The sequence below is a fragment of the Pan paniscus genome, chromosome 15 (assembly GCF_029289425.2).
Source record: "Pan paniscus chromosome 15, NHGRI_mPanPan1-v2.0_pri, whole genome shotgun sequence".
Taxonomy (NCBI): Eukaryota; Metazoa; Chordata; class Mammalia; order Primates; family Hominidae; genus Pan; species Pan paniscus.
The window spans coordinates 36,088,455-36,112,331 of NC_073264.2; the positions used below are offsets into that span (position 1 = coordinate 36,088,455).

The following is a 23,877-nucleotide window of genomic DNA, read 5'->3' on the forward strand; positions in this document are numbered from 1 at the left end:
GACCAAAAAGATATGGTTTAAGAAAGTTATTTCTTCCATGATCCCATTACAAGAATATAAATATCTCAACATGATGAGTTATAAATTAAACATCTCAAAAAAACAGGGAATTAGAGACAGTTATGATATAAACATTGATTTAGAATTCTGAAACAGATATTTTCCCAAAAACATAATGGTTAGGAGGTTCCTAGATTAGTCCCTAAAAACCCACTAATTTCATAATTTGTCAAAAAGTGATACAGATAGTATATTATTCCTCACTATAAATTATAGAGCATTTCCTCACCCGTGTTCCTTTAAACACTTGGTATTTCTGATTTAGCACTTGGTATTTCTGATATAGCATGTGGGTCAGTGACTCATATCATCAAACTATGCCCCAAATGGTAAACTTTTAAGTCATTTATTTGGGGTTATCTTTCAAATAACAGAAAAAAAAAGTTACACATAATCTTTGATTATTCAAGGTCTGACTAGTTATAGGTTTTGGTGATCTTTTTTTTCTTTTAAAGAGACAGGGTCTTACTCTGTCACCTAGGCCACCATGCGATGGTGTGGTCATAGCTCATTGTAACCTCAAATTCCTGGGCTCATGTGATCCTCCCACCCCAGCCTCTGGGACTACAGTTGCATGCCATGATGCCTAGCTAATTTTTTTCTTTTTTAATTTTGTAGAGATGGGGTTCTTGCTATATGTTGCCCAGGCTGGTCTCAAACTCTTGGGCTCAAGCGATTCCACCTAAGCCTCCCAAAGTGTTGGGATTACAGGCATGAGCCACTGTGCCTAGCTGGTAATCTTTCTTTTGATGAAACTCTTCACAAAAGACTGTATTATTCTAAAAATAAATCTCACCTTAAAATAACTCATTTAAAAATGAAAACATCTCAAGTTTTTAAGATTATCAATTTCATTATGTCAGCCAATAAAGTTCTATTAGTTAAAGGCCAACTCAAAATTACTTATAACACAACTAATATTTTGAAATAAAAACAGATACTTACCAAGTGGAGCTTTCAGAAAACGCCGCTCAATGCCCTGCTCTATTTGAAAGAGTGCCATTGCCAGATAATGAACCACGCTGCTCACTGATTGTGGTGTACTTGCATTTGTTGATACAGTACTTGGAGTTTCTGTTTTTATCCCCAAAAGTCTACAATGAAAACAATTAAGAGTTTATGGTACTTAAAAACACTATTAGGTAAAACTTGAGTCCATTCATTGGTTCAAATGCTTATTTATACCTTTGTAAAAAATCATTTCCTCAATCTCAAGGAGTTGCAGTAAACTAGTAGGGAAGGGAGATTCATTTAGAAGGACTAAGGGTAAATATTTGAAGGAGAGAAAGAAGAGGGAAGGCTTATGGGAAAGGTTTCAGAGAGGTGACATTGTGATGGGCCTTAAAGCCTAAGTATTTCGGGCAGCTTATCTCTATTTCTCTTGTTTTGCCCTTTTTTTTTTTTTTTTTGAGACAGTCTCACACTGTTGCCCAGGCTGGAGTGCAGTGGTGCGATCTCAGCTTACTGCAAGCTCTGCCTCCCGGGTTCACACCATTCTCCTGCCTCAGTCTCCTGAGTAGCTGGGACTACAGGTGCCCGCCACCGTGCCCGGCTAATTTTTTGTATTTTTAGTAGAGATGGGGTTTCACTATGTTGGCCAGGCTGGTCTCGAATGCCTGACCTCATGATTCACCTGTCTCAGCCTCCCAAAGTGCTGGGATTACAGGTGTCAGCCACTGCGCCTGGCCTAAAATGATCATTTTAAAGTGCAAACTCATTCACTCAAAGCCTTTGTACATGGTTTTTCTTCCCAGTGTCCTATTTTTCTCAACTTTAGGGCTCAGCTTTGCAGTCACTTCCTCTTGCACTTCCTTTACTATCTCCCATGTTCTACTAAGACAAGTAGCCCGCCCATGTACTTCATCTGCACTGGGTATAACTTTCTATCAGTACCCCATTCTAGTAAATATAATGCTAGCCTCATGTTTCTCCACTGTTCCCTTCTAGATGACAAACTGCTTAAAGGCATATAATATCCAAAATAATCTTGAAAAAATAAAAGTATCTATAGATACATGGATATAGATTCTGATTAGTAATAATATTTAATACTTATACTTATTTAGAGATGAGGTCTCATTGTTGCTCAGGCTGGAGTGCAGTGGCACAATCATTATTAGCTCACTGCAGCTTTGAAGTCCTGGGGTACAACGATGGAATAGATGGGACTACAAGTGCATGCCGGCCAGGTGTGGTGGCTCAGGCCTGTAATCCCAGCACTTTGGGAGGCCGAGGCAGGGCATCACAAGGTCAGGAGATCAAGATCGTCCTGGCCAATGTGGCGAAACCCTGTCTCTACTAAAAATACAAAAATTAGCTGGGCGTGGTGGCACGTGCCTGTAATCCCAGCTACTCAGGAGGCTGAGGCAGGAGAATTGCTTGAACCAGGGAGTAGGAGGTTGCAGTGAGCTAAGATTGTGCTACTTTACTCCAGCCTGGCAACAGAGCAAGACTCCATCTCAAAAAATAACAACAACAACAACAAAAACCAAGTGCATGCCACCATGCCCAGATAATTATAAAAAAGAGAGACAGGGTCTCACTATGTTGCCCAGGCTGGTCTCCAACTCCCGGCCTCAAGTGATCCTCCTGCTTCCGCCTCCCGAGTAGCTGAGACTACAGGCCCACGCCATCTTGCCTGGCTCAAATAACATTCAAGTCTACCAGAATTTACTAATTTACTAAGTTTTCCTATAGAAAAGAAGAATAATAGTATAATTACTTTCCAAAATTAATAAAACCTTAAGTTCAAAGATTAAAAAAAAACTTTAAGAAATTATCATTATTCGAATGAATTGTTTTTTGGTTGCATTAGTACAAAGTGGAGTAACAGAGATCCTGAGGTTTAGAAAATGATCATTCCAGTGGTTACAAATATCAAGGTCCTCACAAGTTTTTAAAATAAGAAAAAGCAACATATTTACTTAAAAACCAAAAAAAAAAAAACCTTAAAATGGCAAGGAAAAGTAATGGTTACTTTAGAAAAATCTTTTTGTACCTGTCTTTTACTATGACCTTTGTTTGTTCATCAATTTCCATCTCTTCTACGTCTTCATTCACAGTTTTAATTATCCCATTTTCCTTGTTTTCCTCACTTAACAGCTCGTACCGTCCACTTTCTAATGCTGATCTCCAGATATGTCGATCTGTAACCTGTAACAAAATTCAAACTTACTAACCATGAAAAATGGAATATATTGTTTCTGAGAGGTATGAAGTTCAATATACATATAAAATCAATTCATGGATATTTTAGAAATGATTATGAATCAAAAAGGTATCTAAAAATAAGGTTACTAAGTGGCCAAACTGGAATTCATATTCTTCATAGATGAAAACCATAATGCCTTACTTTCTGTATAAATAAATCATAAACAGTTCTAAGATTGGTCACCTGATAGCAGCAAAAAAGTGACAGATGATGGCAAAGGCATGAACAGAATACATTATCAGCCATGAATTACAGATTTTAAAAAGGTAACAAACCAACAAACCAACCAGACTCAACAGAGAAGGCAGGGGCTAGTCAAGGAAGAAGAAAATATCCTTACGCATTTCAACATCTGATGAAAATATTGGAAAAAATATTTTTATGCAGGGGAATAAACTTAAGTTTTCATAAAAAATTTATCATTCTCTGGTGTTTATTCAAAACACATATGCCTTGTCTATGCCATATAATTAACAAATATGACCAAAATTCTGGACCAAGTAGATTAGACAAACTAAAAATGGGAACAAGTACAAACCTTGATGGCTCCTAATGTTCCTTGGTAGATTCTATCTTCAATATCTAAAAGAAAATCTCTCAGCCTTAGTTCAAGTTGCTTTTCTGCACACATCTGAGATGGATCATATGCATTGGAAGATCTTCCCCGACTATATGTTGGTTTGCTATCAGGCTGAGGTTTGTCTGAAATAGTAATCAAACACTTTTATTATGATTTTCTTATTAAAAACTACAATTACTCCATGTGGCTGTTATGATCTTGAAATAACAGATATAAAAGTGCTTTGTAAATCCTCAAGTGCCACAAATGAATGAATGAATGAATGAATATCATTTATCTTATAAAGCCCGTGTACAGCTACTCAGGAGGCTGAGGCAGGATTGCTTGAGCCCAGGAGTTTGAATCTGCAGTGAACTATGATTATGCCACTGCAATCCAGCCTGGGCAACAGAGCGAGACCCTGTCTCTAAATAAATAAATAAAGCCCTTGTATCCAGAATATATAAAGAACTCTTACAGCACAATAAAAAGACAACCCAATTTAAAAATGGGCAAAGGATCTGAATAGATATTTAAGGAAGACAGACAAATGGCCAATGAGCACATGAAAAGATGCTCAACATTGGCGGGGGGTAGTGGCTCATGCCTGTAATCCCAGCACTTTGGGATACCAAGGCGGGTGGATTACCTGAGGTCAGGAGTTTGAGACCAGCCTGGCCAACACGGTGAAACCCTCTCTCTACTAAAAATACAAAAAATTAGCTGGGTGTGGTGGCGGGCGCCTGTTATCCCAGCTACTTGGGAGGCTGAGACAGGAGATGCACTTGAACCCAGGAGGCAGAGATTGCAGTGAGCCCAACAGCCTGGGCAACAAAAGCGAAATTCTGTCTCAAACAAAAAACAAAAAAAAACCCCAATAATTGTGATCTATAGTTTTTAATCCTGAAAAAAACTGAAGTAGTCATGGTAACATGCCCCTAAATTTAGGCAATTCTTTTTAAATTTTTGATTTAATTTAAAACGTTTTTAGCTCTATTTTCTCTCCCACAGGAAACAAGTAAGCAATTCTTTACCTAGAGAATCTAATTTATTAATATAAAAACTCACATCTAAAAATGCCTTACTGCTTTTTCTTATTTGTCATCAGTGGACGGACCATCAAGCAGGAAATGCTGCTATCCGACCTGCCCTTGCAGCCAAGCTCCAAAGAAGTGACCATTAGTGGAACTTCTCCCTAGACTCTCAGCCAAAACCCTTAATGAGTAACCTCACTCACCATAATCTGTCCAAAACTGATGGCAGCCTTAGCGTCTATTCTTGGGTTTCAGAGTCTACTGACCAAGGAATAAGGAGATCAGGGAGAATATGTATTTTGTTATACCATAGATGTGTTCCTCATAATTCAAATACAATCCAGTGGAATTTAGAGAATCTTGTTTCTATACAGAAATACATTCCCAAACTCTAACTTGCAAACTAAAAGGACAGCCTAAATCAAAGATAAGGTGTTGTAAATGTATTTCTAATAGGTTGCAAAAACGCTTAATCCTGAATGACCAGAGATTAGGGGGAGGGAAAAAAAGCAAAAACAATTTTCATTGAAAATTTACCTGAAAAATGAAATTTCTCTTCAGAAAAACGGGCTAGCTGTGCACATATTCTGCTTTTCTCTTGTAACAAAGTTTCTTTTAAGGCACTTTCTCTATGTCCTCTAGAATTAAGAGCTTCAATAAGCTGGTCTAGCTGTTCACAAGAACTGTAAAAGCACCACCGATTTGGCTTATGCACTGGTTTTGGCAGCTGCACAGAATGGTCACATGGACCTTGGTCAATGTTGGAGGTAGATTCAGACATCAAAGGCTCTCCAGTTTTAGTGGATACCTGAGGATCTTGAGACTGTACATTATTCTGAAATGATGAAGGTCTAGGCAACAGCATGTCTTCGGTAAGACCAGAATAATCCTCTTCAATAAAGAGTCCAGGAATAGAAGGGAAAATCCAGTATCGTCTATACATGCGGTCGCGACCCAAGGGAAAGATATTGGTACAGGCTATGGCACTTTGGATTTTTTCTAAGAGCTCTTTCTCTTTTCGTTGGTGTTCCTGTTTTAATGCTTCTTCCTCATCAGCACTAAGAGGCTCTCTTGTTACACCGTTGATCTGTTCTTGCCTTGTAAATTCTTTAAATCCATTTTGTCCTCTTTTCCCTGTAATTAAAATAAAATGTTTCATCATCATCATATTTCAAGTTTCCATTAGAAAAATATGAGATACAAAGTTACCCCAAGTTATTAGGTGTTATGAACTAAACTGTATCCCCTCTCCACAACCCCAAGTTCATATGTTGAAGCCCTAACCTCCAATGTGACTGTATTTGGAGACAGAACCTTTAAGGAGCTAATTAAGGTCATGAAGGTGGGGACCTAATCCAACATGATTGGTGTTCTTAGACACCAGAGATCTTGTTATCTGACATGCACAGAGAAAAAGCCATGTAAGGATATAGCAAGAAGGCACTGTCTGCAAGCCAAGAAAAAGCCTTTCAGACACCAACCCTGCTTGATCTTGGACTTCCAGACTCCAGAACTGTGAGAAAAAAAATTTCTGAAGTTTCTGTTGTTTAACCCACCCCAGTCTGTGGTATTTCGTTATGGCAGCCCAAGCAGACTAATACACTATGTTAATAAGAAATCAATATACTTAAATCTAAAGGGGCATGCAAAATCTGTCATTTCCATACTGGAGAGTGCTAGTAGAGTATGTTAGTTCTCCTCCAGTAGTCATCCCAGTCCTTCCTCTAAGGGAGGAATAACAGCAAACTACTTCTGGAGAAGACTAGCTTATAAATATTTGTCTTTGTGGATCTTATGGTCTTCACAGCTATTCAATTCCACTCTTGTGGCCCAAAAGCAATCACAGGCAACATGCAGACAATGAGCATGGCTGTGGTTCAATGTAACTATTTATGGACAGTGAAATCTGAATTTCATATAATTTTCACTTATCACAAAGTATCATTCTTCTTTTTTCCAGCCATTTAAATTGTAAAAATCCAGCTGGCGCGGTGGCCCATGCCTGTAATCCCAGAACTTTGGGAGGCCGAGGTGGGCGGATCACCTGACATCAGGAGTTCTTAAACAGCCTGGCCAACATGGTGAAATCCCGTCTCCACTAAAAATACAAAAATTAGCTGGGCATGGTAGCAAGCACCTGTAATCCCAGCTACTCAGGAGGCTGAGGCATGAGAATCGCTTGAACCCAGGAGGGGGAGGTTGCAGTGGGCCAAGATCACGCCACTGTACTCCACCCTGGGGGTTAGAGTGAGACTCTGTCTCCAAAAAAAAAAAAAAGGGAAAATTCCTTTTTAGCTTATGAGTTATACAAAAACAGGGCAGGGCCAGGCACAGTGGCTTACATCTGTAATCCCAACACTTTGGGAGGCCGAGGTGGCTGGATCACTTGAGGCCAGGAGTTTGAAACCAGCCTGGCCAACATGGCAAAACCCATCATTACTAAAAATACAAAAATCAGCCAGGTGTGATGGTGTGCACCTGTAATCCCAGCTACTCGGGAGGCTGAGGTAGGAGAATCGCTTGAACCCAGAAGGTGGAAGTTGCAGTGAGCCGGGATGGCGCCACTGCACACCCCAGCCTGGGTGACAGAGCGAGACTCCACCTCAAAAAACATTAACAAAAAAAATGGGGCCAGCCAGATTTGGCATACAAACTGTTATTTACTAACCACTGGTTGAAGGTAACAGAACCACTAGTTTTTAGCTGGGCACTTAGCAACCCAAAAGAAGGACAACATTTCCCATAGTAGGCACAACTAAATGAAAAACTTTTGTTCAAAGAGATGGGATCAGAAGCACTGTGTGTACCCTCTGGACTATGCTTCCCTTTCCTCCTTCCCATTTCCACCTAGCTAGAATGCAGACATGGTGATAAATCATTTTGGAACATGAGAATGGCAGCAAAACCCTAAGGACGGCAGTACCAACAAGATAGAAAGAGCTTGGACCCCTGATAATCTGCCTTGACTTTGACAGTATGTTGGAATTAAATTTCTCTGTTGTTTCAGTTACTGTCAAATTGCTTTGATAGTTGGGAAGTATTTTTTCATTCTATTTCTTTTGCTTGAAAGAGTTTGTGTAAGATTGGAATTATCTGCTTTTTAAAAAATTTGGCAGAATTCACCTATAAAGTTGTCTAGGACTGATGTTTTCTCTGCAGAAGGATTTTAGTACTGATTCAAGTTCTTTAATGGTTTAAGACCATCTACATTAACAAATTTCTTCACAGATCCATTTTGATAATTTGTATTTTCTAGGATTTTATTTTTGCATACATTTTCAAATTCGTCAAAAATTGTGTATATCTCATCTTTAAATTTCTACTCTATCCATAGTTATGTTGCTCCCCTTTCAGTCTTAACTTTATTATGATTGCCCTCTTTATAAAAATCAATTTCAACAAAGGTTTATCTAGTTTGTGTCTTTCTCAGACAAACACACTTTTGGATTTGTTGTTGTTCTTTACTATATTTATATTTTATTTTTTTGAGAAAGGATCTTGCTCTGTTGCCCAGGCTGGAGTGCAGTGGCGCAATCAGGGCGCACTGCAGCCTTGATCTCCCAGGCTCAAGTGACCCTCCCACCTTAGCCTACTGAGTAGCTGGGACTACAGGTGCATGCCACCATGCCCAGCTTGCTTTCTGGGTACTTTTTGTGGCGATGGGGTTTCACCAAGGCTGATTTTGAACTCCTGGGCTTAAGCAATCCACCTACCTTGGCCTCTCAGAGTGCTGGGATTACAGGCATGAGCCACTGCACCTGGCCCTACTATATTTTTATTTTCTATTAATTTCTGCTCTAATGTATTATTTCCTTCAGATTTGGGGGGATTATTCTTTTTCCCCCACCATCTTCTTAAATAAATGTCTAGCTCAGTTTGTGTTTCTTCTTTTCTAATATGTATTAAAGCTATACATTTTCCCCTAAGTAGAGGGGCTGTATTTAACACGTGTTAATATTCAGTAATGATTAGTTTGATTCGTTTTAAATATTTTCTAGTTTCCATTATGGTTTCTCTTTTGACCCAATATTTAGAAAGTATGTTTTAAAAGCTCTGATCATATTAGGTTTGCTTTAGATGTTGAAATCAATTGCATTGTAATCAGACAATACAGCTTCCATGATACAGGAAATTTTCCATCTACTTAGAGTAACCATTTAAAAAAAATACAGAAAAAAAGATCCCATGCAAATTATAGGCACAGAATTAATTAAGGATTTCTTTTGATAGTCATTAAATAAGGTCATTAAATAAATACACAAGAAATTTGTATTAACAACTTTTAAAAGATGTATTCGCTTTGATCTAGCAATTTATGAAATAATTTTAAGGCAGGAGAGATTACCATTTTCATCAACATGATACAAATTATGAGCATTATTGATCTTTATATCTCTAGCACATAGGAGGCATCCAATGCATGCTGAATGGGTACATTATAGAATACAAATTTCTATTTGGCCCAAAAAAGTAGTAAATGTAAAAATTCAATGAAACTTGCTGACTAACCAAAAGTTGAAATTATGAGAAACTGTCCTATTAACGACATAGGAATATTGTATCTTCTTTCTAAAGTATAGATGGTGTGTAAATAATGACCCAATCATAAATGTACTAATAGGACTTCATAACACATTTTTACAACTCATCACAGCTATGAGTTGGGCATTTAAAAAAACAAACACAGCCTGGAATCACAAATGAAAGCAATCAATATATTTCAGAGGAGCTGAATTAATAAAGTGCTTTATTGGTTAAAAACAAATACACAAGAATGCCCTAAAGAAATTTCAGTATTACCCCTTCTGCCTCTTTTATGTGATCCTGGGTCATCTTCATCTTCAGTGACCATATCTTGATCTAATTCCTTTTGCTCTGTGTCTTTGCTCTCAATGCTAGTATCAAAATCTTCCCTTTCTTCCTCCCTTTAGGATAAAAACAAAGATGACATTTACTAATGAATATATAATTCCATTTATGAAATATTTATTGCTTATGAAGTACCAGGCATTATAGGCTTAGGAAGTAGTGAACAACATGACACAGTTTTGGTCTTGCAGAGAAAACAGATAATTACACAAATCATTTAAAAAATATGTAATAAGTACTAAAACAAGAGAAGTTCAAGGTACTATGAAAACATTTCAAGGAGAATGAAACTGACTCTTAGGGATCAAAAAGGCTGGCTTGAAGAAGTGATATTTTACAATGTGAGACCAGGGAGATGGGGAGGAGTGTGTGCTACAGAGGAATAACATACACAATGGCACAGAGCTCAAGAGAAATGGGAGGAGCTTATAATTTTGAGAAAAGTGTAAAGGAGAAAGCAGTAATCCAAGAGGTAGATGAGAGAAAAAGGCAGGGTGAGATTAGGCTGGGCCTTGTAAGGCCTTATCCAAAAAACAATAGGAAAAAACCAGAAGAATTTAGAAGAGGGAAATGATATTAGAAAGTGCTGTAGCCACTGTGTGAAAAATTACCTGGGAAAGAAAGTAGATGAGGGGAGATCAGTAAAGAAGCCAGTAATAATAGCAACAGATCAGTAGTGGTCTAGGTGGCTGGCTAGGCGGTGATGGTGGCTTAGAGTAGGAAGGAGAGAAGATGATAAATAGTGGAGGAGAGAAATTCAGAAATAGTAAACAGGCAGAATGAACACAATATAGTTGTTTAATTCATTATATTATCCAAATTAAAACTAAAATTATATGAACCTTGAAATAAATTACACCATTATGTTCTAAATCCAAAGTTGGGTTTTGCAAGTTCTAATGTAAGGACAGCCAAGGAAAATGTAAATGAGTGGGGCTGAATAAATATTTAAAAAATATGAAGACGTGAAATCCATAGTGTTACTTCTCTTTTTTAAAAAAATTGAGCTTACATACCATAACAATCACCATTTTAAAGTGTACAATTTAGTGGTCTTTAGTGTATTCACAAGGTTATGCAATCATTACCACTGTCAATTCCAGAACACTTTCGTCATACCAAAAGGAAACACCATATCCATTAGTAGTCATTTCCCATTTCCTCTTTCCTGCTGCCCCTGGCAACCAACATCTACTCTCTACTGATTTGCTTATTCTGGACATTTCACGTAAATGGAGTCATACAACATGTGATCTTTTGTCACTAGCTGCTTTTTTTTTTTTTTTGAGACAGAATCTCACTCTGCTGCCCAGGCTGGAGCACAATTTCGGCTCATTGCAACCTCCACCTCCAGGGCTCAAGCAATTCTCCTGCCTCTACAGGTGTGTGCCACCATGCCTGGCTAATTTTTTGTATTTTTAGTAGAGATGGGGTTTCACCATGTTAGCCAGGTTGGTCTCAAACTCCTGACCTCAGGTGATCCGGCCGCCTCAGCCTCCCAGAGTGCTGGGATTACAGGCGTGAGCCACCGCAATTGGTCGTGAGTAGCTTCTTTAGCATATATTTTCAAAGTTCATCCACATGATAGCCTGTATTAGAACTCCATTCCTTTTTATTGTTGAACAATATTCTCCTGTATGGACATACCACGGAAGAGATATAACTTTGTTTATCCATTCATCAATTGATGGACATTTGGGTTGTTATCACTTCTGGCTATTAAGAATAATGCTGCTATGAACATTTGTGTATACATTTTTGGGTGAAGGTATGCTTTTAATTCTCTTAGGTATATATCTAGGAGTGCAACTACTGGGTCATACAGTAACAAATGGTTTAATTGTCGGGTCATACAGTAACAAATGGTTTAATTGTTTGAAGAACTGCCAAACTGTTTTCCAAAGTAACTGCATCATTTACATTCCCACAAGCAATGTATGAGAGTCCTGATTTCTCAACTCCTCATCAAAACTTGTTATTGTTTGTCAATTTGATTATAGCCAGCCTACTGGGTGTGAACTGGTATCTTACTGTGGTTTTGATGTACATTTCCCAGATGATTAATGACGTTGAGCATCTTCTCATGTACTTATTGCATATCTTCTTTGGAGAAATGTCTATTCAAATCCATTGCTCACTTTTTAATTGGGTTGTTTTTAAAATTTTTTTTCTTTTAATTATTTCTTCTTTATTTTTTGACATTTAAAAAATTAACTCCCTATTCTGAATCTTTCAATTTTTTATTGTTGAGTTGTAAGAATTCTTTCATATTCTGGATACAAGTCCCTTATCAGATATATGATTTGCAAATATTTTCTTCTACTGCGAGTTTGTGACCTAAGATCTTAAGGCTTATTAATGGGTATTTTTATACACAAGTATTAAAAAGTCAAAGTCAATATACCAATTTTGGAATATTGAGTTTTTTCAGAACTTTCCTTTGCAGATTTCATTAAAAAGGAAAAAAGATGATTTCTGTCAAATTCCTACTTGTTTTCATAGACAATCCTATCTCAAATATTCTAAAATGCAATAAAATACTTGGGTATCTCTAAATTACTTAAGGTGCTGTCATCCTCTCCCTATATCATCTACCAAAAAACATCCAATCTCAACCCTGTTCCTCTATACGGCGCAGAATAACTCTGTGAAATACAGTGTACACCTGTGATATTGGTGGAGGGGACAGATAAATATATTGGTTAAAAATAGCCTATTGAGTGTTTTTCTGGGAAATTATCATGTACCTATAATAAAAAGACAACTTTTCTAAAAATGTGAAAGCATTTTTAGAGTTTAAGGTGTCTGGTTTTTATTCTTTATGTATGGTAAAGCAGATGAACAGTGTGATTCAAACCATACCCAATAGATATATCTGCCGTTGAATTTCTTTGCTCATCTTCTTTCAGTTTTTCTTGTTTCTCTTTCATTTTTTGTTCTTGCTCCTTAAGTTTTTCTTCCTTCCTTTTACGAATTCTAAAAGTTAAAATGAAATATGGTAGTCTATCTGATGCACATATACATTTCACTTTTAGCATCTTGTCTTTAATCAAATCATGGAAAGTACTTCAAACATTATTATAAAACTATAATGTAGTAATCATTCATAAGCTTTTTTTTTTTTTTTTTTGAGACAGAGTTTCACTCTTCTGCCCAGGCTGATCCTGCTTCCCAGGATCAAGTGATTCTCGTGCCTCAACCTCCTGAGTAGCTGGGATTACAGGCATGCACCACCACGCCCGGTTAATTTTTGTATTTTTAGTAGAGATGGGATTTGGCCATGTTGGCCAGGCTAGTCTCGAACTCCTGACCTCAAGTAATCCACCCTCCCAAAGTGCTGGGATTGCAGGCGTGAGCCACCACACCTGGCCTCATTCACAAGCTCTTAGTAAAGCCATCAAACATCAGTATAATGAATGCCACATTATAGCACCATGTGAAATATGGTTTTAAATGCAAAGAAATAAACAGCTTTCATTAACACAACTATTACAATTATCTCTTACCTGGCAGCTGCTTCTTCCCTCTCTTTTCGATGTTGTTCTGCTTTTAATTCCCGGAACTCCTGCTTTGCCTGTCGTAATATATCAACATAATCTTCAATAAAATCCCTAGTTGAAACTAGGGTCAGTAGCTTTCCACAGAGAGCATGGAGTATCTTCATTTTTTCTCCTGTCAAAAATTGGTAAATACTTCTGTATTATAAATCGCAGCAAATGAACTGTGTTTGAACTTTTTAAATTTGTGAAAATGCCTAATAAAGAATATGGAATAGTCTCTCAAACATGTCAATGACATGTCTTCAGGAAAAAGCAATTATGGGCCAGGCGCAGTGGCTCACACCTGTAATCCCAGCACTTTGGGAGGCCGAGGCGGGCAGATCACCTGAGGTCAGGAGTTTGAGACCAGCCTGGCCAACATGGTGAAACCCCAACTCTACTAAAAATACAAAAATAGCTGGATGTGGTGGTATGTGCCTGTAGTCCCAGCTGCTTGGGAGGCTGAGGCTGGAGAATTGCTTGAACCCGGGAGGCGGAGGTTGCGTTGCGCCAAGATCGCACCACTGCACTCCAACCTGGGCAACTGAGTGAGACTCTGTCTCAAAAAAAAAAAAAAAAAAAAAAAAAAGGCAACTTTGAATCCAATTTGCAGCTATTGATATATGAGGCATTTCAAATGTCTATCTTGTATACTAGGTTAAGTAAACATGAGAAATTTTGTAATTACAAATTGGTTTTCAAGTTTTTTTTTGTTTTTGTTTTTTTGAGACGGAGTCTCGCTCTGTCGCCCAGGCTGGAGTGCAGTGGCGCGATCTCGGCTCACTGCAAGCTCCGCCTCCCGGGTTCACGCCATTCTCCTGCCTCAGCCTCCCGAGTAGCTGGGACTACAGGCGCCCGCCACCACGCCTAGCTAATTTTTTTGTATTTTCAGTAGAGACGGGGTTTCACTGTGTTAGCCAGGGTGGTCTCGATCTCCTGACCTTCTGATCGGCCCGCCTCGGCCTCCCAAAGTGCTGGGATTACAGGCGTGAGCCACCGCGCCCGGCCAAAAAAAAATATGGAACGCTTCACGAATTTGCATGTCATGTTTTATTTTACTTATTTGAGACGGAGTCTTGCTATGTCGCCCAGGCTGGAGTACAGTGGCACCATCTGGGCTCACAGCAACCTCTGCCTCCTGGGTTCAAGCGATTCTCCTGCCTCTGCCTCCGAGTAGCTGGGACTACAGGTGCACAGCACCACACCCAGCTAATTTTTGTATTTTTAGTAAAGATGGTGTTTCACCATGTTGGCCAGGCTGGTCTCAAACTCCTGACCTCAGGTGATCTGCCCACCTTGGCCTCCCAAGGTGCTGGGATTACAGGCATGAGCCACTGTTCCCGGCCCTCAAGTTTTAACTTTTTGGCTGAGTAACTGAAGTTCAAATCAATACTAAATTATAATCACATGAATTAAAAAAAGACAATGGTAAATTACTATTTCTAAAAGACTGCACAAAAAAACCACCATAAATTATAAAGACTGCAAATGTTAGGAAGTAAGGTATTCTACTTTACTGTATGTTCTCTAAAGTATACTAAATTAAACTCTTTACTTGTACATGCAATTTTTTTAAAAAAGGAAGTGAAAAATAGCTTCATCTTAACCTCATATACTGTTTCTCATACCTCAAACACTTATTCAAGTGAATGGCAGGATTTAGCAGCCATTTAAATTTAAACTTCTGATACACTAGTAAATACAAGAGAAAGCTAATTTTCTAGCTAATTCTCACCCTTTTAAACTCAGTAGATGTAGTAGACTAATCATACATTTAAAAATATTAGAAAATCCAAATAAAAAAGACAATCATAAATAAAGTTAATATGAATAATAACAATAGTTTGCTTTCTCTTTTTCTCTTTTAATACTGATTTATTGTAAAATTTCTCATCAGCTCCTTAGTTTTCTGGGCATAAGAGGGAGGAAGTGGGCAGGTTATGCAAATTCCAACTTGCAAAGCTTACCTGGTGTCAAATCATACACTGAGGTGCTTGACAGTTTCTTCACTAGACTGGGATTGCTCAAACGAAGCTCCATACAAGCATCATCTGTAGCATCAAATCCTCCTCGTTTTTGATATCTATACTTTGCATTTGCTGATGTTACATCAGCACCTGAAGCTAAGATGTGCAGTCTGAGGATTTCTGAAAGAGTGCAGCTATCAAGATCCAAACTTTTCAAACTGCAGCCTATAGTTGTTAAAAATGAAATAGTCATTTAGAATATAAACAATAAATACTCAGCAATGTAAATGTGCCTTTATAAAATTAAAAATAAAAAGCCAAACAAAAAAAAAAAACAAAACCCACACATACCCTGGTGTAACTGTGGCCATGCAGCTGCCAAAGATGCAACTGCAGACAGTGCAGATTTTGTGGGGTCTGCATCTTCATCCAAAGCCTCTGTTAAATCTTTAAGGAAATAAATACTTTATTCTAGTGCAAATCAAAGCTTGAATATTTGGGAATAATGCCCGTTTTAAATGATGAAAGAAACAGCAAACGCCTTAACATTCGGAACCTCAAAAGAACAAACACTAGGTACAAGCAATATTCACATTCTGCTTCATCACCACCTACAGCTATAAATCCTAAACCAAGCACTACACACTGACATTTTTGTAAATTAACAGAAAAGACAGTTTCCAAATTACCAATGAGACGCACATAAACATTCCCCCAAAAGATAAAATGCACTTTAGAATTAAAAACAAATCTCCTCACTCAATATAACCTTAGAAAAGTCTACCTTGAAAATTGGAATCTATTTAAAGATACTCCAATTTTTTATGATTTTTTTTTTTTTTTTTTTTTTTTTGAGACGTAGTCTTGCTCCGTCACCCAGGCTGGAGTGCAGTGGCACGATCTCGGCTCACTGCAACCTCCACCTCCCGGGTTCAAGCAATTCTCCTGTCTCAGCCTCCCGAGTAGCTGGGACTACAGGCACCTGCCACCACGCCCGGCTAATTTTTGTATTTTTAGTAGAGACGGGTTTTCACCTTGTTGGTCAGGCTGGTCTCGAACTCCTGACCTCAGGTGATCCACCCACCTCAGCCTCCCAAAGTGCTGGGATTACAGGCGTGAACCATGGTGACCAGCCCTTTTACGGATATTTTAAGATTAAGTCATAACAAAGTATAGGTTGTAGCCATCACAAAATCATCACAGAAAATGAGCTAAAAAAAGTTAAAGATGGCACTACTGTACTTTAACTATTGAAATATCTTCATTAAAATTTCACATTTTTATTTGAAAAATTTTCCAGGCCAAGTGCAGTGGCTCATGCCTGTAATCTCAGCACTTTGGGAGGCTGAGGTAGGCGGATCACGAGGTCAAGAGATTGAGACCATCCTGGCCAACATGGTGAAACCCCGTCTCTACTAAAAATACAAAAATTAGCTGGGTGTGGTGGCGCACGCCTGTAGTCCCAGCTACTCGGGAGGCTGAGGCAGGAGAATCACTTGAACCTGGGAGGCGGAGGGTGCAGTGAGCCAAGATTGTGCCACTGCACTCCAGCCTGGTGACAGAGCAAGACTCTGTCTCAAAAAAAAAAAGAAAAGAAAAGAAAAAGAAAAGAAAACTTCCCAATCCAAAAACCAGTAGGGGCCGGGCGCGGTGGCTCATGCCTGTAATCCCAGCACTTTGGGAGGCCGAGGCGGGCAGATCACTTGAGGTCAGAGTTTGAGACCAACCTGGCCAACATGGTGAAACCCCGTCTCTTCTAAAGTACAAAAATTAGCTGGGCGTGGTGGCACGTCTGTAATCCCAGCTACTTGGGAGGCTGAGGCATGAGAATCACTTGAACCTGGGAGGCACAGGTTTCAGTGAGCCGAGATCACACCACTGCACTCCAGCCTGGGCGACAGAGTTAGACTCCATCTCAAAAAAACAAAACAAAACAAAACAAAAACACAATAGGAAGATTTCCCTGAATTTTCTAAATAAACTGCTTTAGCTTTAAAACAGTGCTTAGCTTACAAATAGAACTAAACAGCAAATCTACTGGTACAAATGTATGTAAAGCATTAGTATATCCAATTATTCCTAATTATAATACATAAATTGATCAAAATGTCAAGCTATGAAAAGCCCTTCTGTTATATCATAGTACAGTGTACACAGATTCAGACTAAGAGTCAGATAATGTATATTCTCGTATTAGCTATGCTAGTGCCTAGTAATGTGCCATTGAGACAAGTCACTTAATCTGGGGTTCATTTTTCTTTTTTTTTTGAAGATGGAGTCTCACTCTGTCACCCAGGCTAGAGTGCAGTGGCGCAATCTTGGCTCACTGCAACCTCCGCCTCCCAGGTTTAAGCAATTCTCTGCCTCAGCCTCCCAAGTAGCTGGGATTACAGGCACCCGCCACCACGCCTGGCTAATTTTTGTATTTTTAGTAGAGACAGGGTTTCACCATCTTGGCCAGGCTGACCTTGTGATCCACCCACCTCGGCCTCCCATATTGCTTGGATTACAAGCGTGAACCACCATGCTCAGCCTCATTTTTCTTTTTCTTTTTGAGACAGGGTTTGAATCTGTTGCCCAGGCTGGAGTGCAGTGCTGCAATCTCAGCTCACTACAACCTCTGCCTTCCGGGCTCAAGCCATCCTCCCACCTCGGCCTCCCCAGTAGCTGGGACTACAGGTGCATGCCACCATGCCCACCTAGTTTTTGTATTTTTTGTAGAGGCGGGGTTTTGCCACATTGCCCAGGCTGGTCTCACATTCCTGAGCTCAACTGATCCATCTGCCCTGGCTTCCCGAAGTGCCGGGATTACAGGTGTGAGCCACCATGCCCGGCCCATTTTCTTAAAGGAATGACTCTGGATCAGCAGCTTTCAAATTCTTCCAAAAAAAAAAATTTTTTTTCTTGAAAACTCAATATAAAAGAGATAAAAGATGCTCTTCCTAAAGTGAGATATGGAGATGAGAATTCTGCCTTTTCATCTTTCCAACTCTCCTGCAGTGGCACTGAAGAATTTCTGAACAACTTGTAGGGTGCCTTGGGTTAGAGTTTGAAAATCACTAGGCTAATCTTCTGTGGTTCTTTAGCCTTCTACTATATGACTCCCCTACCAAAGTTCAAAGCCTGACAAAATTAACCTTAGAGAACAGTCCCTTACTAAAGGAAAAAGGCAGCTCTGGGATCGTATCTGATTACAATCATCGACAATTTCATGGCATTTAAAGCATACATAGGGCCACACAGGAGAAGCTATCTATAAAATTTGCATATATGCCAAAAGTCATTCCTACCAGACCTAATCTAGCCCAAATGACAGAAATCATATTCTTCTGTCGCAGAAAAATACTAGACCTAAAATTTCATCAATGTTCATTTTACATATAAAGCCAAACAAATTTAATTAATGAGCACTCCAAAATTAACAACAGTCCTAGATGCAAAGTTGTAAAAGGTGTTGGCTCTCATCCTGCAGCAATCACCACATTCAACCTATACCATCTATAGAAAGTTACAATTTCCTAAGACAAAGGCTATAAAAAGGCCTTTAGCAAATGAAAAACCAATGAAATGTATTTTTAATTGTGTTAAATAAAGTAATATGCTAAAATATATTCTTTAACTCTTTATCATATGTCATTCTTAAGAAACTGTAAATATCATTCTAGGATTTGCTTAGTGATAGTCACTTGGGTACATCACAACGAAGAGAATATAGTTGAATTATATCCAGTATTTTATGACTACCTGCAACAGATATATTTATTGTCATGATAATCTAGAATTAGGTGCATACAATTCCAACACTAGACAATGATCCAACAAATACACAAAACTGTTCTATATAAAGAGGATGCTCTTGTTCCCATACTTGGAAGGGCTTTTTAGTTCATGATATAAGACTAAAGAGAGGAACTGATGTATTAAATGTAAGATTTTTTAAATTGGTGGTCAAAATCTCTCAGGTTTGATATAAAAACAGGGAGACCAAGGGCCAAAGAAATTAGATCTTCTCAAAGACAAGTAATTTTACAGGCAATGCCAGAGAAACAAATATTCAAAATTTCAACTTCTTTACTGTATTATGAAACAACATAGCACAATTGTAATGAGTATCTAGATCAGATTGCTTGAGCTTGTATCCCATCAATTCCTTATTAGCCATGTTTCTTCAAACTAAGCCTCAGTTTCTTTATATGTAAAATGCAGAAAATAATATCTACCTCAAAAGAGTAGTATGAGAATTTAATGAAACAATGCGTAGTCTCTTACATCACTTATTAGCTATGTGATCTTCAGTAACTATGTAAAATGTGGCCAATAATAAATAACAGGAAAGTGAGAAAAGAGTGAAAAATGCCAGACTTATTTTTTTTCCTCCCTAACATTTAAATAAATATTTTCTTTTTTTTTTTTTCCCCTTTGAAACAGGGTCTCACTCTGTCCCAGGATGGCATGCAGTGGCACGATCACAGATCACTGCAGCCTCAAACTCCCAATCCTCCCACTTCAGCCTCCCAAGTAGAGCTGGGGCTATAGGCTGCACCACTACACCTGGCTAATTTTGATTTATTTATTTGTTTATTTATTTATTTGAGACACAGAGTCTCTCTCTATTGCCTAGGCTGGAGTGCAGTGTCGTGATCTCGCATCACTGCAACCTCTGCCTCTTGGGTTCAAGGGATTATGGTGCCTTAGCTTCCCAAGTAGCTGGGATTACAGGCATGCGCCACCATGCCTGGCTAATTTTTGTATTTTTAGTAGAGATGGGGTTTCACCATGTTGGTCAGGCTGGTCTTGAACTCCTGACCTTAAGTGATCTGCTCACCTCAGCCTCCCAAAATGTTGGGATTACAGGCATGAGCCACCACACCCAGCCTTGTTTTATTTTTTGTAGAGACAGGGGTCTCACTATGTCGCCCAGGCTAAATATTTTCAAACAGAGCATTAAAACTTTTATTTAGTGGCCAATACTTATTTAGAGAGATACATCTTATATTAATACATAGTTCTATATAGGGAATACTTATTTAAAAAACTCATAGATCAATAATGAAAGTGTAATGGCACCTGGGTGCGGTGTCTCAAGCTTGTAATCCCAGCACTTTGGGAGGCCGAGGCGGGCAGACCCTGAGGTCGGGAGTTCGAGACCAGCCTCACCAACATGGAGAAACCCTGTCTCTACTAAAAATACAATATTAGCTGGGCATGGTGGCGCATACCTGTAATCCCAGCTACTCAGGAGGCTGAGACAGGAGAATCGCTTGAACCCGGGAGGCGGAGGTTACAGTGAGTCAAGATTGTGCCATTGCACTCCAGCCTGGGCAACAAGAGCGAAACTCTGTCTCAAAAAAGAAAAGAGAAGAGAAAAGAGAAGAGAAGAGAAGAGAGTAGTAATGGCAATTCAAACACCAACCATTGCTTAATATATATTTTTCCTTTATACTGATTTTCCCATACTATTTCCTTTTTACCGTACTTTTGTTTTCCACCATGACTTCCAAAACTACAAAATTTAAATCTGGAATTAAATACAGCTTTATGTCCTGTATTGTTAGAATTTGATCAATAACCCTATAATGCTGTTGACCACTAATAAATATAATAGCTAAAAGAATTATCATTTAATTGACTAAATTATCTGAGATGACAATAGGGGTCATATTGCTTAAAATGGTCTTAATAAGGGACCTATGGTGGTTAGCACTCAAGCTAGATATAAATATATTTTTGCTTGAACTCAGGCTGTAAAATCAAAAGGCAACAAACATCAATGCACACTCATCAATATCCTGTTGCTTCAGAGACCAGGCATGAAGGAAGATGATCCTGAATTATCTAAGGTCAACAAAACTATCTGACTGGAGGAATGTCCCATCTTTCTGTACCAATATTCTGATATCAAGATGTCTCCTAACAGTTCTGTTTTACTGTGAATTTTTATGCAACACACTCAAGTATTGTTTAATCAAGTTTCTGGTCCTAAATCTCATATATGGCAAAGCTCAAGGTATTATTCAGGAGGCCAAATCAATCTCTTATTAGAAATGCTTAACATTTCCTATGACTGAGGTAAATCCTAAACAAAATAGTGAACATACTGTTTTAAAAATATGAAAGGGTTTGCCTCAAGAATTATTCCTACATTAACACGTACCATACACTGACTCCAGATATTTAAGCGTGCAGAACTTAAAGGGCAAATTATCTAGTTCAAACTCAGAAGTAAAATTTTACTTAACTCTGATGTAAAAACTGTCAGATCTACAATGAAATCAGCAGTAGTATTTTCATTTTAAAGTATTAATTACAATTAAAGTATTTCCTGGTCAGGCGCAGTGGCTCACGCCTGTAATCCCAGCACTTTGGGAGGCCAAGGCGGGTGGATCACCTGAGGTCAGAAGTTCGAGACCAGCCTGGCCAACACAGTGAAACCCCGTCTCTATTTTAAAAATACAAAAATTAGCTGGGCATGGTGGCGGCCGTCTGTATCCCAGCTACTCAGGAGGCTGAGGCAGGAGAATTGCTCGAACCTGGGAGGTGGAGGTTGTGGTGAGCCAAGATCACACCAATGCACTCCAGCCTGGCAACAGAGCGAAACTCCATCTCAAAAAAAAAAAGTATTTCCTTAGTTGAGGGCCAAAAAATACCCCCAAAAAACAAAGAAACAGTGCTAGAGTGCTAGTTAGCAGAATCTCTTGGAATTACAGATACTGGTCAATGAAATCTGTAATGCTCCTAAATCATAGGAAAAGTCTAAAGGAATAAAAGCAAGATAGACTGAGGGAAAATACCTTTAAGGTTGTCAGACACAGGTTATATCAAAACAAAATTTTTATAACATAATCCATTTGTTGTTAGCATATGATTCAACATCAGGTAACCTGAACAACTATATTTTATAAGCATAAAAGCCAATTTAACTTAAAATTGGCCTTCAAAAATTAGTTTCGCTACAAAACTACTATGGTTCAATCAGCAATAATATTGAACTCTGACCTTTGGTGTCAGCATCAGTTAGTTGCTCTTTGGCTACTTCCTCTTCTTCTTCAGCTATTGCCTGGAAGATTGCAGTCAGGAAGAAAAAAAGCAATTCACACAGTGGGCCTTCACTGTCATTTCCTACAAGAGCTTCCTCTAATACTTCTGTGAATAAAATGTTTAAAATGAATTTAAAGTTCTGTTCATGTACTGAAAAAACAACTCCACTGGAATAAACATGTCATCAACAATAGTATGTGCAACTATTTTCTTAAGCATCAATTTATGAAAGTATAACCAAGTATTATCCAAGCCAAAATAAGAATTTATAATGATTACAATAAAATACAATAAAATTGTAAGCCAAAGTCACCTCATTCAAGTAAGTCAAAATAGCCTCAACAGATCAACATATTTCATTTAAATTTAAATTTAAGGCACAAATTAAGGCACATTTTAAAAATTACAATTTTATTCTAATCTGAACAATGCAAATATTTGTTATTGTGCCACTGTTCCTGAGGGCTATGTATGTGCAAATAGGGCATAGAAGAGGTCATTATCCGCATTAGGTTTTAATCCTAATATTATGTCTAAGTCATAAATAAATGTTTTTTATCTAATTCATCTCACCTAAACCAGCACTGTTTAGACCTCCTTGATCTATAAGACACAATGATTCTTACTTCATCCACCACATAAGGAGAAATAAAAGAATTTGAAAGCCCTCCTAAAGAATATACTTTTATTAAAATAAGAGTGGCATTATAGGACAGACGCAGTGGCTCACGCCTGTAATCCCAGCACTTTGCGAGGCCAAGGCGGGTGGATCATGAGGTCAGGAGATTGAGACCATCCTGGCTAACATGGTGAAACCTCATCTCTACTAAAAATACAAAAAAATTGGGCCAGGTGTGGTGGCTCACGCCTGTAATCCCAGCACTTTGGGAGGCCGAGGCGGGCGGATCACAAGGTCAGGAGTTCAAGACCAGCCTGGCCAAAATGGTGAAACCCTGTCTCCACTAAAAATACAAAAATTAGCTGGGCTTGGTGATGGGTGCCTGTAATTGCAGCTACTCGGGAGGCTGAGGCAGTGAATTGCTTGAACCCCGGAGGTGGAGGTTGCAGTGAGCCAAGATCACGCCACTGCACTCCAGCCTGGGCGACAGAGCGAGACTCCGTCTCAAAAAGAAAAAAAAGAAAAAAAGAAAAAAAAAAGAAAAAAATTAGCTGGGCATGGTGGCAGGTGCCTGTAGTCCCAGCTACTTGGGAGGCTGAGGCAGGAGAATCGCTTGAACCCTGGAGGTGGAGCTTGCAGTGAGCCGAGATTGCGCCACTGCACTCTAGCCTAGGTGACAGAGCAAGACTGTCTCAAGAAAAAGAAAAAATGAGTGGCATTATAATTCTCTATTTCAAAGTCTCTACATGGATTTTAAGAAAATTATTTTACCATGTGACAGCCAAAAATTCAAAATTTGATCCAAATCTTTCCTTATACTAAACTCATTATAAATGTTTATACAAAGTAAAAGTATATAAGTATACAGGCCAAAGAGAATTACAAATAAAGGTAGGCAATAACCTGTCTGCAAACACCCATATACCACTCCCTGCTCAAGAAGTGGAGTCTATTCCACAATCCTGTTGAATCCCACGGTGG

At 38.6% G+C, this 23,877-nt stretch overlaps 1 protein-coding gene across 7 annotated transcripts in view; it reads right to left on the reverse strand.

Annotated features, from left to right (window-relative positions):
• Window positions 1-23,877, reverse strand: part of BAZ1A (bromodomain adjacent to zinc finger domain 1A) — a 223,060-nt gene that overhangs the window by 17,750 nt on the left and 181,433 nt on the right. For 6 of the 7 annotated variants that reach the window (XR_004666142.4, XM_034937427.4, XM_063596184.1 and 3 more), the window contains 10 exons: window positions 22,236-22,382; window positions 15,591-15,686; window positions 15,240-15,464; window positions 13,240-13,405; window positions 12,596-12,709; window positions 9,665-9,789; window positions 5,402-5,998; window positions 3,810-3,973; window positions 3,059-3,213; window positions 1,006-1,154 (listed from right to left, as the gene is read on the reverse strand). Coding sequence is in view for 6 of the 7 variants with exons in the window: in XM_034937427.4 (XP_034793318.1) it covers window positions 1,006-1,154; window positions 3,059-3,213; window positions 3,810-3,973; window positions 5,402-5,998; window positions 9,665-9,789; window positions 12,596-12,709; window positions 13,240-13,405; window positions 15,240-15,464; window positions 15,591-15,686; window positions 22,236-22,382 (1,938 nt within the window). In the remaining variant the exon portion in view is untranslated. The remainder of the gene's footprint in view (window positions 1-1,005; window positions 1,155-3,058; window positions 3,214-3,809; window positions 3,974-5,401; window positions 5,999-9,664; window positions 9,790-12,595; window positions 12,710-13,239; window positions 13,406-15,239; window positions 15,465-15,590; window positions 15,687-22,235; window positions 22,383-23,877) is intronic. The other variant, XM_063596186.1, reaches the window with a different exon arrangement.